Source organism: Colias eurytheme, chromosome 24 (assembly GCF_061535395.1).
Source record: "Colias eurytheme isolate Ceu_HAF_F1 chromosome 24, ilColEury1 Martin Lab GWU primary, whole genome shotgun sequence".
In the NCBI taxonomy this organism is placed as follows: Eukaryota; Metazoa; Arthropoda; class Insecta; order Lepidoptera; family Pieridae; genus Colias; species Colias eurytheme.
In genome coordinates, this window is record NC_143003.1 from 570,353 (window position 1) to 589,254 (window position 18,902).

The window sequence follows — 18,902 nt, forward strand, 5'->3', positions numbered from 1 at the left end:
TATAAAAATATTTCAGGCATTATTCATTTTAAATTATAACTCAAAATATTTTTCTGCAATTTGATTTTGATAAAATAAAATGTTGGCTAACTTGATCAAATATTAATTATTTTCATTACAGTTGTTATAAATTAGATATTATTTAATTCATTTATGAGTAAAATCAATGAAAATTAAAAGGTATTTTGAACATAGGCCTCGTGTCACTTAAATAAATATCACGATGTTTATTAATTTGACATTATTTTCATAATCTGTCGTGACATAAAAATGCATTAAAAGTTTACCAACCTTGCTGAAATCGATTGATGTTATTTTTTACAATTTTATTACCAAATACCAATCCAAATATAATTATAGTTTGATAAATAAGTTTTTTTAAAATTGAATGCTATCGAAATTTCACGTTAAATTCAGAATATAAATCTTGCTCTTTGTTTATTGTATTTTTAAATTTGATAGATATATTTATTATCATTGGTTTAATTATTTACCAATACAATACCTACTTTAGATTTCCAATGAATCTAAACGCTGGACAGATAATAAATATTTTAAACATTTAGAAACATCTACAGCCATAAGAATCACAGGGAACAGATTATCAATACATACGAATTCTGACGTTAATTTATTTTGTCGCATTTGAAATTGGAATTGAGAGAAAATTTAAATTTGAAAAATTATTTCGAGAAGGTTTTTAAAATACGCGCCAATAAAGAATACAATCAACTTATTGCTTCACATCTCGCTCACACGTATTCCTTTCTCACTCACACGTAATAAATAACCAATATTTTAATTGTATCCTTTATTGACTCAATTATAAATATGTATTAGCAATTAAGAATTACCAGATATTTGCACTTACAATAAAAAAGAAGATATAAAAAGAATTAGAGAATTAATATTATTCGAGTCTTATACAATTATTAATTTTATAATATACCAAATTGAATGTCTACTTTCGAATATTAATAGGTAATTATAATGGCATTATTGGAAGAAGTATTTAATTATTAACACTGAATTCGGTTTACAGATTATATCGAGGGATCGTTGAAACACCGGAAAATTTTGTCCTTCCTCAATCATTCGACACTATACAATTAAGAACATTTTATACGCAATACTCAAGTAAAGAAAATCAATTAGACTGATGTCCTTAATAATAATTTAATTTGACTAGCATTGAAAAAGTAAAAAAGCGGAGAAGTCTTCAAGTCGTCTCTATATTATGTGCATGTGTAAGTATGAAAAACTGTTTTAATTTGAGTTTAAGTGTAAAATGTTCTTAATTCATGAGAAAATAACGTAGTATTTTATTCCCTTTATAAGATTCTTAGTAACCAACGATCCCACGACTACTAAAAATTAAAATTAACCTACGTAATCAAAACATGCATTCAATGCAAACTCCCACGGTTATTTATACTTAAGGCTATGTTTTAACATGTAATTATTAAATAAATCTCTATCATAACCACATAAATTCATCTATCTATATATAACATTATTCCTCTATAACTTTCATAAGACATATTTATAAGGGTCTAAGGACTTAAAACATCCATTGGATAAGAATTTTATTATTTTATACATTGCGCGTTGCAATGAGTCGTAATATCAATGTTTAATACGTGGCACGTAGCGTTTTTAAAATATATATACAGATCTCTTGGCAATACATATTTGAAACTTCCTTATTCCCGAATAGTCCGTGCCAATTAGAAATACATTTAAAAAAAGACGCGAGCACGTTGCGTCGCGTACTTATCATTAAACCTCAAATGAGATATCGAGTAGGAAAACTAAATTAAATATCACTGCATATAGTTCTTATCAACAAACAGTCAACATTCTTCAACTTTACGAATTCGCGCCAAAACAGCTGTCAAACTGACATCTCGTCGAAACCCACAGATAAGTACAAACAGTTAGATTGACCGCTACGCGCCGATAATATCGAGATAATTTTAATAAGAGAATATCTAATAACTATGCTTCACTAACACAGAGTAACAGTTAATGTATGAATGATCTCCGAAGGCACTAGCATCCTGATATAACCGAAAACAGGATTCCCAGTGCTCAATTCCTCTGAACCGAACTATTCGCCTAACATGATATGATTCTTCGACTTCCCCGACTATTGAAAGCTGTCTTTTCGAACGCGTACCTCAAGCGAGTTATTTCATAGAGTCCTTTCTATTAGAAACACGTGGTCGTGACCTGAAGATTTGAAGATTTTAAAAAGCCTAGATAGCGCAAATTATATTATCTTAAACACACACTATAATTGAATTTACTACCTACGACTAACGCTCATTGCGATTCTGTTTTCCACTTCTGTACCGTCATTATGTATGCCAAAACCTTCGCGAATGGAGCGAGACGAGCTCATACAGGTCTCCATCCGAATGTCTAAGTCTATGATATCTCGATCGGGCAGTATCACGTTAGATGCTGTAGACATAACCTAATAATTGCGGCAAATGTCACTCAGGAGTCAGTTCTCGTTACACATAGCTCTCAACATGAGCGCTAGTAGACGGTTCCTAGAAGGACGCTTCCACGAGGTACGTGCCGTCCATCGCCACGCCGGTCTGGTTGCCCTGCACCGTGCTGCCCGCTGGAATGTACTTGCCACACGCTTGCTGAAATCATTAAAAAATACAATCAATTTTATCGTCACGACATAATATCGTCGAGTGTAAATTTGCTTTGAAAATACAACGGAAATAAATTTGTATCAGATTTAAAATTTTAAAACAAATTGGTAAGTATTATAAAAAATGCCAATACTTAATTTAGACGATTTCAAAGCTTTACTATAGCGATACCGTTTTACTTTAACTACTTTACAAGACTTTACGTTTGAACTGGAAGCACTTACATAAGCTAAAGACTTTCTTACAAATATAACAAAAATTGGAAGTGAGCAAGTTGCAGTGGATGTAGGTGTGATGAGTAAAAAGGTGCCTTGGATCATGCTATCGTAAATTATCATGTAGACCCATCAGTGTATCATTGTGAAGTGTCAGTTCGGTCCGCTTTGCACTGCAGCTTACACATTCAGTGCGAGAACCTCCGGACATATCGTAACATTTAGTTTGCACACCAAGCGCGTCACTACATAGTTATATACTGCAAGTTACCCTTACATCGAGCATGTGTGCAGTGTGTTGGCGTTTACAATGTTGTTTGCTGTGTCAGCAAACGGACTAGCGACACCAGTTCAAGCGATTATACGTTTACAACACTTGTGGATCTACTGTCGATACAGAAATCGCATCATTCTATTTCGTGTCAAACTCACTGTATACGTGTAATATACAACAATAAGAAAATAAAGGAGAAATAATAAATTTAGAAAAATGCGACTTATAACAATATAAATTACATAACACATTTACAATCGAATACACCTCACATTGACAGTAAAATAATCCTTAACGAAGGTAGCACAGCGAAAGCTAAAAATAATACACATCAATTACAATAATAATAGTCATTTATTACAATAATAGTTTAAGCAACAAATTTAGCAGCCAACACCCTGCAGACATTAAAAGCCAACCAGTTACCACACAGCGATTTAAGAGGTTCAGTATCGTTGACATATAACGAGTATCGTTGACATAGAACGAGTATCGTTGACATATTAGCTTTACTTTCACATAGACAATGTATCGCTGAATGGTTGTACTGGGCAGACATACTGGTAAGGGGTCTTCGCTGGGCGCGGCCGACACGGACGTGTCCGAGGGCCGAGACGTCGCCGTGTACCTCCGAGTACCTCGCGCTCTCTTTCTACTCGAGTCTAATAGCAGGACCTTGAATTACAACTACCTGTTAGAGCCAATTGAAAATGAAGGATCGCGCAGTTTTTTCCCGTTATGACGCTGTTGTTTAGCCAAATTTTTGATTTAGAAGTAATAGATAGATGGAAGTAGATTGGTAAAGTGTACAAGAAAGTGTGTGAAACGTGTTCCAGTTAGAGTTTCTGAAACTAGCGTTATATTGTCTGTTTATCAACCTACGAAGTATGAGTTTTTACATGAACATGGAAACTAATAGAGTAAAAAGGTAAAAAATAGATAAAGTATCATCGGGAGAAACGTATTCACAGTGGCTAAACTACTTCTTGTAAGAAAGGGATAGCATAACAGATTCTACAACTATCTCTACAAGAATAGGACTTCATTTATAATCGTTTTTTACTAAACATACTTACCAGAAAAAGTAATTAATAATTACGTAATTATTTACATCTATATTTCAACGTTACGTCCCGTAAAGACGTTATTTAGATACTATTAAATTGGATTGTATAATCATAAAAACTTACATAAAAATATGTTAAATACAATTCATAAGTAAATACTTATATTGCCAATGTGATAATTTGCTACGAAATTTGCTTCGTCAGCAATATTCATAATATGAAGCGTAGCGTAGCTTATAATTTTGTGGTTCAGCGAAAGCGATTATATATTTTTATCAATATTTTGGTATATTTTTTATATATTTGGGAGTGTACCACACAAGCACGTCAGGGACACAATGTTCTAGCCACACAAGCAACAATACGGAACCCAATCACAATATCGGCATGTGTTATTTGTTTATACGACCAACGATACACAAACAATATCGCATCGAATAAAAGCTTTTAATAAAACACGTCTATCGTGTGCTGTAAAACGACCCATTTATTATGTTCAGTAAAAATTTAACATCAATATCGTGCCCTGTAAAAGCACCCATTGGTCGTATAATCAGAATACCGACATGTAATCGTAAACAACATGGACGGTGCTGTGTGCTTTATACCTCACGACGCGGACCCGTAGCGAGTCCGATCGGACTGACGCACCGTACGGAACGACGACGCTTCTGTCGTGATACAAAATCCTTAGAAAATATCATAAAATAACCTATAAATCTACAAACGTGTTAACCTAATGATCGTAAAACTAGACGAATCTTCACTACGTGATGTCTACGTCACATGCCATATAAATAATGGTAATCGTTACCATCGAGTCGGGCCTTTACTACACCTCCATTGGAAACTAAATTAGAAAAGAAGCTGTTTGCAACTATGCTTTTATAATTCTCCTAATTGAACAGAATTAGTTATGTTAAATTACTGTTAGTTATTTTTAAAGGTCGGCATTAAAGGGGTTTGGGTAAAGTCGGCGTCGTGATGAACATTCGCGGCCAGTGGATGAAACTTGGATAATTTAAAAGAATATATTGTGAGCAAATGTTATTATGGACATAAATCTCGACCCGTATTAGGAGCAGAGATAAGAGATATTGTACTGTAAAAGAGATATTTGGTTTTGTATTATTCATTTACCTGGATCTATATGATTTATTATACAATTTTTCTGAGTTTATATAGGTTTCTCCTTTATTTATTTAAGAATTCTACTCAAAACTGAACGCTTTTACACGCAATATACATATAATGTAAGAGGAATACTACTAGCCCATACAAAAGTACCCAAACCCAAAAAAATATATGTAAAAGTGACTATTATAGTATATGAGTATACAAAGTACCCAAACCCCTTTATGTGTAAACGCTTATATACGCAGTATAAGTATCTATAGTATAAGAGCAGCTTAAAATATACAAGTTTCATCACTGGCCGCGAAAGGCCGATGCCACTAGCCCATACAATTACCCAAACCCGTTTGAGTAAATATAAAAGTGACTAGTATACGCGTTACCTGGTACTTCTGCGGGCAGCAGCCGCAGCGCGCGCAGCAGGCGAGCAGCGCGGGCGCGCGGCCCGAGTGCGCGGGCGACGCGAGCGGGGACGGCGAGCCCGGCCGCTTCACCGCGCCGTTGTAAGGGTTCTCCATTTCCACAAACTCACGATCCTGGAATGTTTTGTCGGATTGTTTTTGAAAATCCTACAAACCGACAAACTGATGGATTAAAAGTGGCAGTGTAAGATATAAATAGTGCAGTGGATTGTGGAAATGTTGGAAATGCAGGAAGAACTACAGGCAAAACTATAAGAGAATGTCTGTCTTTGGACTTTAAGAAGTATTTTTAAATGTAAAAATGATGCTGATGCACTTTAAATGGGAAGGGGGCTACGGGCTACTATATTAAACTATTTTGGAACATCATTCATTAAAATATTTAGGTACGATAACGTTCAGAAATAAAAAGTCAAATTCCAATAAAAAAGAACAGTTTGCCATTATTGGTTGTATAAATTTTAATATGAATAAATCATAATTATTCAAAATAATAAGTATTCAAAATAAATATCAGGTGAACTCGAATCACCTAAAAATTATTTTCCGTTGCTTATTATTACGTCGACGCGGGCGTCGAAATTAGCCAAATCGGTCCAGCAATTCTCAAGTCTCAGCGAAACAAATTACATGTGTATTTTTATACAATATTCTACCTAACTCTGTGAACTTCGTTTAGTAGATAGTTAAAATATTTCCATATGACAAATATTTCAAAACCATAATCAGATCAATCGGTTCAGTCATTTTCGAATTTTAGCAAGACAACAAACAGGTAATTTATTTATAATCTTCTAGTACAAAAATACACTTATATAAATGACTAGCTTTCGACCAGTGACTTTGTTCGCGTGCTCATCGCGATATCGCGTGATAACTGTATAAAATAAATAGAGCTTGCACCCTCCTTAAGTTTTATTTTTCCTATCTATAAAATTCATAGAACTTATGTTTAACGGTTCATGCATACCAACAAAACACTACATACACAATGATATTCAATTTGGCATAAATAGTTACTTATAAGTTAAGTTGTTACAGTAATCTTTTTATGAATAAATTGTTACAGTAAATTTGCTGTGCATAAATTGTTACAGTAAATTTTAAAAGTAAATTTATTAATATCGGTATATTCAATACTTTTTTATAATATCAATGTGTATCTAGATTATTATGTCCAAACTAATTTTAATAGTTTGTAATGTAAACATTTACAAATAGTTATTACAAAATTCATTTCAATAATTTAATTTGTAACAGAAATATTTTTACTACTATCTACCACTACTACGATAGATATATGATATTTTCATGCATATATACTAACTACCTAACTACTTACACCAAAAGCAAAAAAAATATCTACAGGATAAAATAAAATTATAAATGACATCCTTAGAGCTGTGTCACAGATGCTAAATAATGAGCTATTAACAAAGAGAAGAAACAAATAAATAAAAATATTTATATTCACAAAAATACTCATTATTGAAAGTAGGTACTTATGTTTTCAATTGCTCGTGGCTTTTACCGTTATGTAGCAACTTTTACCTATATTGTGACAAAAGAAAAATAAACGAAACAATAACACGATATATTAGTAGGGTTGCCAACCATAGTATACTTACCGTTGTTGCATTACACTTTTTACTACTGAATATTAAGTAGATACAATATGTGAACATTATATTCGGCATCATAAAAATAAGGTCGATATCTCCAAAATCAACCACACGATCTAAACTGCGAGTAACGCCAATCTTTAAAACTTTTAGGAGATATTGTTAATATATTTCCAGAAACATAACATTAAAACAATCTTACTGCACAATGCAAAGACGACAAAACACATCAAATTGTACAAATAAGCGAACTTATAGCTTAGATGTGCATCCTCTCAGGCAACCTTAGGATATAGGTTTACTATCCTAATGATATACTTATTTAGTTCAATTGTACAAATAGGCATCCTTATCACTTGTAAGCCTATCCTTCCAGGCAACTCAGTGACATAACTTTTCAAATGCCATCATAAAATACTCAATTTTTGATTGGCAACAGGGAAGCGCTTGACCACAATTTCGCCTTAGCCAAGCTGAGATTTTCAAACGTTGCATACAAATACATCTTACCCTATTTTCCTAAATTGGCAACCCTTGCACATCACATCACATCACGTCACATCACACCACGACACATCTCGTAATCCTACCGTGGTACGCTCCAAGCACCGCAGCAGGTGGTGATGCTGCAACTCGAAGATATCTTCATCCCGCCCAGCGTCATCCAGTTCCACGCCAGACTCCTGGGCGGCCAGGCGGGCTTCAGCTGCCTTTTTCTTGGAGACGAAGGCCGCGCCTGATGACGCTTTGGCTATGCGGATTCGGGCGAGCCGGGCTTTCTGGAATGGAATATCTTAATATAATTAAGTGACTTGTGAACTTGTGACTCGTGAAACTTTTGAAATGTGAATAACATATAGGATATACTAGCTATGTCATACGGTTTTATCCACGTTAATGTGCGTCTTAGCGTGATATAGCTTCTGGAGATAGCTAGAAGAAATAATCTTGATAATATAAGAATTCTAGTTGAGCGATTTAATCTGAAAGTTCGTATTTTTGTCTCATACTGCTAGCGTACCTATAGCCTTCCTAGATAAATGGGCTTTCTACTAAAATATGTTTTCAAATTGTACCGGTAGTTCCTGAGATTAGCGGGTTCAAACAAAAAAATTGTATGATTAGTTTATAAATAAATAGCTAGCTGCGATTCATTTATAATTATACATAGTTATATATCTGACTTATTACAATAAGTCAAATCCTAATTTTTGAGTCACACAAGCTATTTTTTATCCCGGTCAATCCGGGCATCTAATGTGTAACAAATCCAAGGTTCTATTACGGTTCAAAAGATAAATTCCTATGATGTACAGACAGCTTATCCATAATTATATTATAACACAAAAAATACACGCGAAATACAGAAATTATTAAAAAATATAAAATAAATGTAAATGTAAATGTACAGAAATATCATATTATTGTAAGTTAATATACCTACCTAAGCATTCGTAAAACTAACATCCTAAACTAACTTCAATATTGTCTTTGGTTTGTGGAAATTAATTAAAATCGGGTGGAAATATGAATTATTTTAACGAGGAAAAGGTTATTTTAATTGTATGAAAATTTGATTAATTTTCTTTCATTCATATTAAGTCAGTTTTTTACACAATCTGTTAATTAAAAATGCTAATTTTTAAACTCAAAAAGTGCTAAGGTAAGAATCGAGCATAAATTATGTTCCCTGTAATTCAGGCTTTTTAATATGATATTACATAATTTAGGTCAATCCAGCATAGACAAAGACTAATTTCGCAATTATTAAATAAATATTGGTTAGGAAGAAAATCTTTAGAACACTGAAATACTTTAACCAATAAAAATAAAATGATATACCCGACTGCTAATTTATGTCACTATATAATACACTCGAAATACATAATCCTCCTTTCGCAGTTGGGTAAAAAGTAAAGAGACAAAGCAACAGACCCGCTGCGCCTTCCGTTTATCAGCTCTCTGGTTCTGGTGGTAGATCCTGGAGAAGTTGGAGACGATGACGGGCACGGGCAGGGCTATCACCAGCACTCCAGAGAGGGAGCACACGCCGCCAACTATCTTGCCCGCTATGGTGCCTGGTACCATGTCACCGTATCTGGAAAGGGAATAATTTGCATCTATAAGTATATAATACTAGCGGTCCGCCCCGGCTTCGCCCGTGGTTACATATTTACGTTTTCTCTACATAAAAACCATCCTCGTACTTCAAGGAATATAATAAAAAAAGAATTATCGAAATCGGTTCAGCCGTTCTCGAGTTATGCGCTTACCAACACATTTTGCGATTCATTTTTATATTATAGAAATATTATATACATAATTATAATACTAACGATAAATTTTAAGAATAGAAAAAATCGATCACGAGGCGAAAAAATATATAGTTTAGTGTGTGCGCGATAGGGGAAGCTTTTGAAGCTTCGCTATTCCTTAAACTCCGTAAGTTTTGAAATTAAGGCTAAAATAAAAAGTTCACACGAATGAATCCACAAAGTAAATCATAACAAAAAAAATGCTCTAAATAATCAATTTAAACAATTGACGCACGTATTTCGAATTATACACAATTGTTATGTTTTCGTACATATTAGAAAATGAATTTATAAAGCAAACGAGCGAGATCAAAGGAATTGAATAGAGATGAGTCAATTCTACATCCAGCAGTCCATTAGTAGCTTCCTGAGTTTCTTTTGTAAACACTTTAATAATAGCGCAAATGTTAGGTTTTAATATGTTTTTTGGAAACAATACTACCTACTGCCTAATGCCGGTTATTACTTTTTAATGTTGGTTCAAATGTAGATATCGTATACTTAGCTGTGACGTCTATGCATGGAACAATAATATCATATTAGTTGTATACGTAGTATATTATTATTAGTCTGTGATATTAGTTATTTCTGCTACAATTCGACTTGGGGTATTTAAATACCTTCCGCCCTAGACTGCGCTCTCGTAGTCAAAGTAAAACTCACATTTCCAAAAACTATTTATTCAATATAATATCCTTTCTCAGGTTTCAAACTATACTCGCACCGAATTTCATCGAAATTAGTTTCATGATGTGGGCGTGAAGAGAGGCAAATCAACAGTACTATTATTATTAAGATGAAAAGTTTGTTTGTTTTAACGCGCTAATCTCAGGAACTAATGATCCGATTTGGAATGATTCTTTCGGTGTTAGATAGCTCATTTATCGAGGAAGGATTATAGGCTATATTATTACTTATATGATCACGCTAAGAGTTAAGACCAACAGGAGCGGAGTACTGCGGGTAAAACCACAGGGCACCGCTAGTAAATTATAATATTATTACATAATAAGTACTAAGTACCTACTGATAATTATGGATATGAATGTTATTTGGTAATGTAGTTTTCAAAGTTTAAAATTCGGTCTATCTTTGTACGAATGTATTCCCCGGAAATAAAAGGCGTTAACAAGATAATAAGTTAAACCCGCTTACTTACTTTACCGCAGGTAAAACAAATTATTGATTACAAATATTCCCATCCATATACATACACATATATATATTTTTTTTTTCATTCATAAATAAATACACATACATGCCCATTGCCCACATATATATCTATCTGAATTATTTTTAATATCTATGTAAGTATATCTATATCTATATTGTTTATTTTATAATATTTATATGCATATATTATATGTACAATATGTAGACGTATTTATAAATTTTTACTGTTATTGGTAGGAACAGTTGTGGATGTAATTTTTTTTTAATTTTATAATTAGTATTTATGTAAATGTAGGATCTCGGAGAATACGCGGCAAGACTGAAAATCAGCGCTGTTCGGGTGTTAGCCCACAGCATGGCTGAGTCTGTTCCGATTGCCTAATATATTGTGTTTACTTTTAAGTTATCATAGTCTAAGTTTTTTGTTGGCAATAAAGCTTTTTTTCTTTCTTTCTTTCTTTCTTACTTACTTACTTACTCGCTTACGCTTATCACACGGATTATCCTCTAAATTCATTAATCATTTATTGTTCGGACAGTAATTAATAATCTTCTTATATATAAAAATGAATCGCAAAATGTGTTGGTAAGCGCATAACTCGAGAACGGCTGAACCGATTTCGATAATTCTTTTTTTATTATATTCCTTGAAGTACGAGGATGGTTTTTATGTAGAGAAAACGTAAATATGTACCACGGGCGAAGCCGGGGCGGACCGCTAGTCTTATATATAAAAATGAATCGCAAAATGTGTTGGTAAGCGCATAACTCGAGAACAGCTGAACCGATTTCGATAATTCTTTTTTTATTATATTCCTTGAAGTACGAGGATGGTTTTTATGTAGAGAAAACGTAAACATGTACCACGGGCGAAGCCGGGGCGGACCGCTAGTTATAAATATAATTGAGTTTTATCATCTATTGCCAGTCTTACTTGAATATTTAAGTTAGTTGTAAACTTGTAAGTAATAATTGATAAAATCTTTAATTACGTTTCTGAATAACTTTCAACTAAATATAACCTAAATAACTAGGCTAGACCTTCAATTAACATTATTTTGTCTTATTATTAAAAATTGTAAAAAATAATTTGCAGTCATATGTTTTACACTAATGATTTGGGGAAAATAAAAATTACGACCTATTTAATCTCAGATCTACTTAATATCTATACACAAAAAAATTCATAGAAATCGATGGAGCCATTTCGGAGGAGTTTGGTGAGATGGTGACAATCGTTCCATGTGTATTTTAGTTTTTATATGCAATAGAAAAATTATCTTCACAGTTCACTACATAATACATTGTATAAAACAAAGTCGCTTTCTCTGTCCCTATGTCCTTTTGTATGCTTAAATTTTTTAAACTACGCAACGGATTTTGATGCGGTGTTTTTTAATAGATAGAGTGATTCAAGAGGAAGGTTTTAGTATATAATTTATTAGGTTTTAGACAAAGCGGACAAAGCAGCGGGCGGAAAACTAGTAGAATATAGGTAATATTACACCTACTCTAACGCGACGTTATATTATGGTCACAATCGTTCCAAGGATCAGTTTATCTATACTAATATTATAAAGAGGAAATGTTTGTATGTATATATGTATGGTTTTCACGCATAAACTACTGGACCGATTTTGATGAAATTTGGCACAGATAATCTTTAGACCCTGAGAAAGAACATAGGCAAAGAACATAAGAACATATCTTTTATTGCGAAATATGTACCACGGGCGAAGCCGGGGCGGACCGCTAGTCTTCAATAATAATTGGTACAATCAAAATCACTGATTTAGATATCCATTTATATACATTATACATTTCAAATAAAAACTCACCTACCCTACTTCAATTGAATTCACATACCGACTGAACCATCATAAAAGCCTTATACAGTCTCTAAATACATGAAAACATACAAATTATGAAACCGCGCCTGAAACTCTCGGCTTGTTAAACAAGTGCACAGAACACGATATTCAATTAAGAATTAACCACCGAGAATGCTTCAGGTGAAAATATACTTTCAGTTGTCGATTGCGGTTTTTCAACGGAACTTTGCGTATATTTAATTTATTTTAAAAGCTTTATTCTTATTTATTTAATCGGGTTGAAAAACATTTGAAAATTCTGCATTGTGATGTGGTATGTATATGTGGAGGGAGTACTAAAATATGGTGTATCCATATTCCATACTAATATTATAAATGCGAAAGTAACTCTGTCTGTCTGTCTGTTACTCAATCACGCCTTAACTACTGAACCAATATGCATGAAATTTGGTATAGAGATATTTTGATACCCGAGAAAGGACATAGGATAGGTTTTATCCCGGAAATCCTACGGGAACGGGTTTTTCTTTGAAAACGCTGGCGAAGCCGCGGGCGGAAAGCTAGTTTAAATATAATACGTTTATGTTATCTACTATATAAAAATAAGTCGGGTTTTCCTTCCTGACGCTATAGCTCCAGAACGCACGAACCGATTTCCACGGTTTTGCATTCGTTGGATAGGTCTCGACTCTCGGGCTCCGTGAGGTTTAATAGCAAAAAAAGGTGTCTCTGGTGGTGAAACGGAGTTTGCCCGGTTTGCTAGTAGAATATAGGATAAATAGAGATATTGTTTTGTTGTCTTCTTTTCTCGGAAATTGCTATACAAAACAGTGTAAACAGTGACGATTCAAAAGCTCTGAAAAAGAGCACCATTATTTACTCTTTCAAGACTTCGCAACAACCATCCTCTAAAATTCCACCTATCCATTTCTCAAAATTCATCTAAACCAATTCAGCGGTCCTGTAGTTTAAAGGTCACAAACAGACAGACAAAACAAGCATTTTATTATTAGTATGGATAAACACGCTCGGCCTCCATCCTCGTTGACCGTGTAGACGCATCCGACCGCTCTATTGTGGTAATTTTATTATAAATAACTAGGGGTGTTCTGGTGAATTAGATATCGATAAAATGTCCCTACTATAGTACCGATGGAATCCCTGGGTATCGTGTTTTAAAATAATGTCTCAGGTAATTGTAAAATGTTCGAAAAATAATAATAAGAGACAAATTAAGAGTAATCAACTGACAAACCCACTTCATGATATTTTTTTTCAAATTCCTACTCCTCCCAGACCATATACCTTATTTAAAGCAATAACATAAAATTACTATGCTCTTGAGCATAGTAATTTTATGTTCATTGTCATTTGTTCATACCTTGGTATGCGTTATGATTTATCGATACATCAATACAAGTATCTCGGATATTCATAACAGACACCCATCCCCTAGACACTGTTATGAAGCCACTCATAATATCGACACAGAATACGAAATACTATGCGTTCTATTCATTACAATTTATCGATATTGTATTCCGGATGTGCCTTACATTCTACCTAACCCCAAGACACTTCATTACAATAGCAGACAAAATATCGATAGTACATAATATTATATTCTCAATTCGCTTTATGCCGATGCCTTATGGTTTATCTATGCATTTTATTGCTGATGTCAACCGTATAGCATGAACAATATTCTAAAGGCTCAAAGCAGCTCAAAATATAGACAAAAAATACTTTACATTTTGTGTTGAACGTCTCTGGCACAAAGCTCACACAAACTTTTATACCCACTGTAAATATCGACAAAAATATTTAATCCTACGCGCTCTATATGTTACAATTTAATGAATAATAATGCATAATATTTCGTGCTCAAAATGTCGATATCAAACACTCGAACTCAAAATCGTTTTATCGATACATCGCATCGCTTTCGCACATCCCTAACATAAATAAACGGAGCTGTTTACAAATCACTTGGCGGGCTATTTTGAGAGCCGCTGATTGGTTTATGATAGACACGGCCATTTACCTTTATTGCTAAATTATAATTATAATAAATTACTTGAGGAATTTGGCGCATTATAGAGCTGAAATTCGCGACCGGAAGCTGTATCGTAAAGTCACATTAATATCGGTTCAGCTTGTTAAGATAAACCTCGATAAATAAAAGATATAAGTATATAATACGACTATTATTAAGTTATCTAATAATTTCTGGGAATAATAGTGCATTATACAACATTTTTATCTTTTTCAAGCGACAGAAAAAAATACGACAGTAAAATAACAATATAATTAGGTACTGAATTTTTTTTAATGATTAGAATTTTTATTTATTTACTTTTTATTTACCCATATCTTTTACGCTTACGCAATTCAGTATTTACGTAGATTTTTACGCGTTACGATAGATATTCCAACGAATAATCTCGATTTAAATCGGTCAAAACATATCAATACTATTAGCAGAACATCGATTCGTTACCGCCAAATCATGACGCAATTTTACGCATAAGCTTCCTGTTTTTAAGAACTTTTACCGTTTGTATGTTTTTGTATATCTCATTAATCGATAGTAAGTCAATTTAAGGCCAATTGGGTTTTTCTTTTATTTCTTTAAAATATTTTTTGTTATTCCCGGTACACCCAGAAAAATTGGATTACTAGTTACCCATTCTTCCAAAAAAAGTAAAATTGTGAGCGCTTTTACGCAAACACAGTTGACAAACAAAAAACAAATGTACAAAATGGCAAATGGTTATAAGTAGCCAATAGCCATTTATATTCTGACTCGAAAGTCACGTTTACAGGTCAGGGATGCATTGACGAAACCTCTATATATGTATCTTATCTTAATATCTTATATATAAAATTCTCGTGTCACAATGTTAGTCTGCATACTCCTCCGAAACGGGTGGACCGATTCTCATGAAATTTTCTGTGCATATCGGGTTAGTCTGAGAATCGGCCAACATCTATTTTTCATATGTACCACGGGCGAAGCCGGGGCGGACCGCTAGTATTTTTATAATAATGTAGGTATAGGTACCTAATTATAAAATGATTTTTTGTCTATATGTCCTCATACCCGAGGCATATATAGAAAGCGCTCTAGTCTATTTCTTTGTTTGAACGCGCTTTAGATATCCCATTTATCGAGGAAGGCTATAGGCTATATATCATTACGCTAAGACCAACAGGAGCGGAGGTGAAACCGCAGGAAGCAGCTAGTATTTTATAACACTAATTTATTACACAGATAAAAAAATCCAAAATGCACTTTCCGTCATATTGTTCCTTGCACTCAAATCGATCAATGAAACAATTGGCGAAACAAACACTACAATCGAGACCAAAGGACTATTTATTTGAATAGTACTCTAGTTTATTTCTAACCTCAATTCAGAGTAAACACAGTCATAAAACATTGTTTCCCTTGTCCACAATGTACAATGTATTATGTATCGGATAGGGCTGCCATGCAACCTTCAAATATTATTATAATACAACTACTGATCTAAACTTAGATCTAAATTATGTCCATAGAAAGAGCATTTAAATCTTTTTTCCGATATTAAGACATAATAGTATTATAAGAAATTACATGCGAGGCCGGGTTAAATATTAGTTTGAATGTAATAAGAATGTACTGCAATTCTACACAGCTACCTAATTGATAACAAATCGCAGCAAGTCAACGACTATTAGCAAAGTGAAGATAATAATAACAAAACGTAGAACACGCCCTGCCCTTAAAACTATATGTTTTAATCCTCTTAAAAGTTTTCTGCAGTAGGGGAGACCGAGGGGATTTGAAACAGAGGTGAGTTGAAACAGTCCCGATTTCTCGGAACTTAAAACCTTTAGCGATCTGGCAACGTCTTTTTTAACCACCTCCCGCCACCAGCTATCACGTCAGTTCACGCCGGTACCGTCATTTGTGCAGTTTTGTAGTTCTGAATGACATGTGCCGAAAATCGCAAAAAGTAAGTATTTCATGATTTTTTACGATGCTTGTACTTTAATATTGGTTTTGTTTTTTGGGTTGAGTTATATACGTTTTAAAAACTTATTATCTATAGATTCTTGAAATATACTTGGTAAATTTGATTTCTGTGTATTTACTGCTTGATCGTGATTTGAGTAAAAATTGGGAGGTTTTTTCTCACCGAGGTGATTTGAAACAGACTGTTTCAACTCTCCTTGTTTTCAATTTAATATCTGATTATAGCTAAAAAGTACGAAGATTATAGGATTTGATTGTAGATTTAATGTGTTTATTTGTTTAAGCATGCCTACTGGAGGAACTAAAGCAAGAAAAAGATCAAAACCAGGCTGTAAAACTAAAAAGGTTAAGGTTGTCAAGAAAAGAAGATAGTGATGAAGAAAAATAGGAATCCTGCTGCATTTGCTGTATGGAATCATATTCAAATAACAGATCCAAAGAAAAGTGGGCTCAATGTCTGAAATGCCAATTGTGGACTCGGGCTCATGAAGCTTATGCTGGTGGAGAACTTTGTTTTTGAAATTTTTTAAATTATTGTTCCTTAAATAGTTTATAGTAGGTACTGATTGTAATACTTAAAAAACTACTGATTATTAACTATTTTATGTCAAAGATTTAGTTTTATAAAAATGTAAAATATTTTGTTGATTTGACTGTTATTTTACTGTTATTTGCATATTAATTTTTATTAATTTAAGTGTTTATTATTTGTATTAGACCTACTTGACTGATATGTCATTAAAATATTATAAATAAAGGTCGTTGATCACTTGAAAATATAAGTTTTAATTAAAACCTTTGAATCGAATCAACATTTTTATTTTGCAGCTCCTAGTACTCCCCAGAATCATAATGTTTCAACTCTCCTCGACCTCTGTTTCATCTTACCTCGGTATGAGGGGAATTGAAACAAGTTGACTTGTTGCGATTAAGTCAATTTTTCACCATCATTTTTAACGCTTACCGTTTATTTATGCTAACCATTCGCAAGTGTATAGAATAACCTATCGATTGGTACCAGTACCATAAGATTTCTGATAATAGTATGAGTTATATTAAACAAAACGTGAAAATTGTTTCAACTCCCCTCGGTCTCCCCTATTTAACTGAAGGAGACTGAATTAACTCTAAAATCTAATGCATTTAAAACATTTTGTTTAATATTTTAAACAGATTTTTACGTAAAAATCACTTATTAGTTATAGGTTAACAATTGACATAATTAATTTCAATAAAAATATTCTAAGCATATAAAAATAAATACACTGAAACCATGTGAGATAAAATAAATATTATGAAACATAATACCTACGTATTAAGTAGGTACCCACTTGAAATTTACACGACGCGACGTTCCCAAGAACAGAAAATAATCTTAAATCAATTAGATACGTAGCCCTATTATAACCATATGAAAGCAAGTAAGCCCCTTGACCCTTATTTATTACCTACTATTTTCATATAAAATGAGCAATTAAGAAAAGCATTCCAAGAAAATATTTAGTACAAAGGGCTCAGTATTTAAGAAACTACCCGGCAAAAGTCCACCTCGACCTACTAAATGTGAGAAGTTAAAAATTAAAATAGTATTTAGTGAAATCTCTTGATTATTAACCATCATTTCTCATTATGTATATGAACGTTCTTCGTAAGGAAATTTTTTAAAAAGGATTCTTAACGAAAAAGCTGTTGAAATTTATATTTTTGTTTTTATGGCATTCAAATGCTTTATAAATTTATATGAAAAAGCCGTTTTCAAATTATGGTGAGATCAACGAAAACACATTACGTATGTTAGGTATATGTCGCAGTCAACTTTGTTAATCGCCATATAGAAAGAGCCTAGGCAATTTATTGAACGATGGTACAGTTTCTATCATAATGATATTGTGAGTCGTATTTTCGGCATTGATCCTTTTTGTACGTAAAATTTAATAACATTTAAATTATTCATCCATACACCAATTAATTAATATCATCCCTGTATATATCCATTTATTCTGCCATTAATTAATTAATTCATTTATTCACGTGTCCGTGCCATGATGCGTGGAATATTCCTCGATTATTTTTCCGACCCAAATATCGACCAATAGAATTGCACCATTCAACGTCACGTGGTACAACCTACATGAATTATACTGATAATTTTTTG

General features: G+C 33.2%; 1 protein-coding gene across 3 annotated transcripts in view; it reads right to left on the reverse strand.

Moving 5' to 3' along the window:
- Positions 1–512: 512 nt before the first annotated feature.
- Positions 513–18,902, reverse strand: part of Shal (Potassium voltage-gated channel protein Shal) — a 65,383-nt gene continuing 46,993 nt past the window's right edge. The window contains exons 2-7 of one of the 3 annotated variants that reach the window (XM_090115980.1): positions 9,342–9,504; positions 7,997–8,185; positions 5,746–5,931; positions 4,837–4,899; positions 3,723–3,836; positions 513–2,657 (exon numbers count right to left, since the gene is read on the reverse strand). In XM_090115980.1, coding sequence (XP_089972106.1) covers positions 2,559–2,657; positions 3,723–3,836; positions 4,837–4,899; positions 5,746–5,931; positions 7,997–8,185; positions 9,342–9,504 — 814 coding nt within the window. In that variant the 3' untranslated portion in view covers positions 513–2,558. The remainder of the gene's footprint in view (positions 2,658–3,722; positions 3,837–4,836; positions 4,900–5,745; positions 5,932–7,996; positions 8,186–9,341; positions 9,505–18,902) is intronic. The other 2 variants (XM_090115982.1, XM_090115983.1) reach the window with 2 other exon arrangements.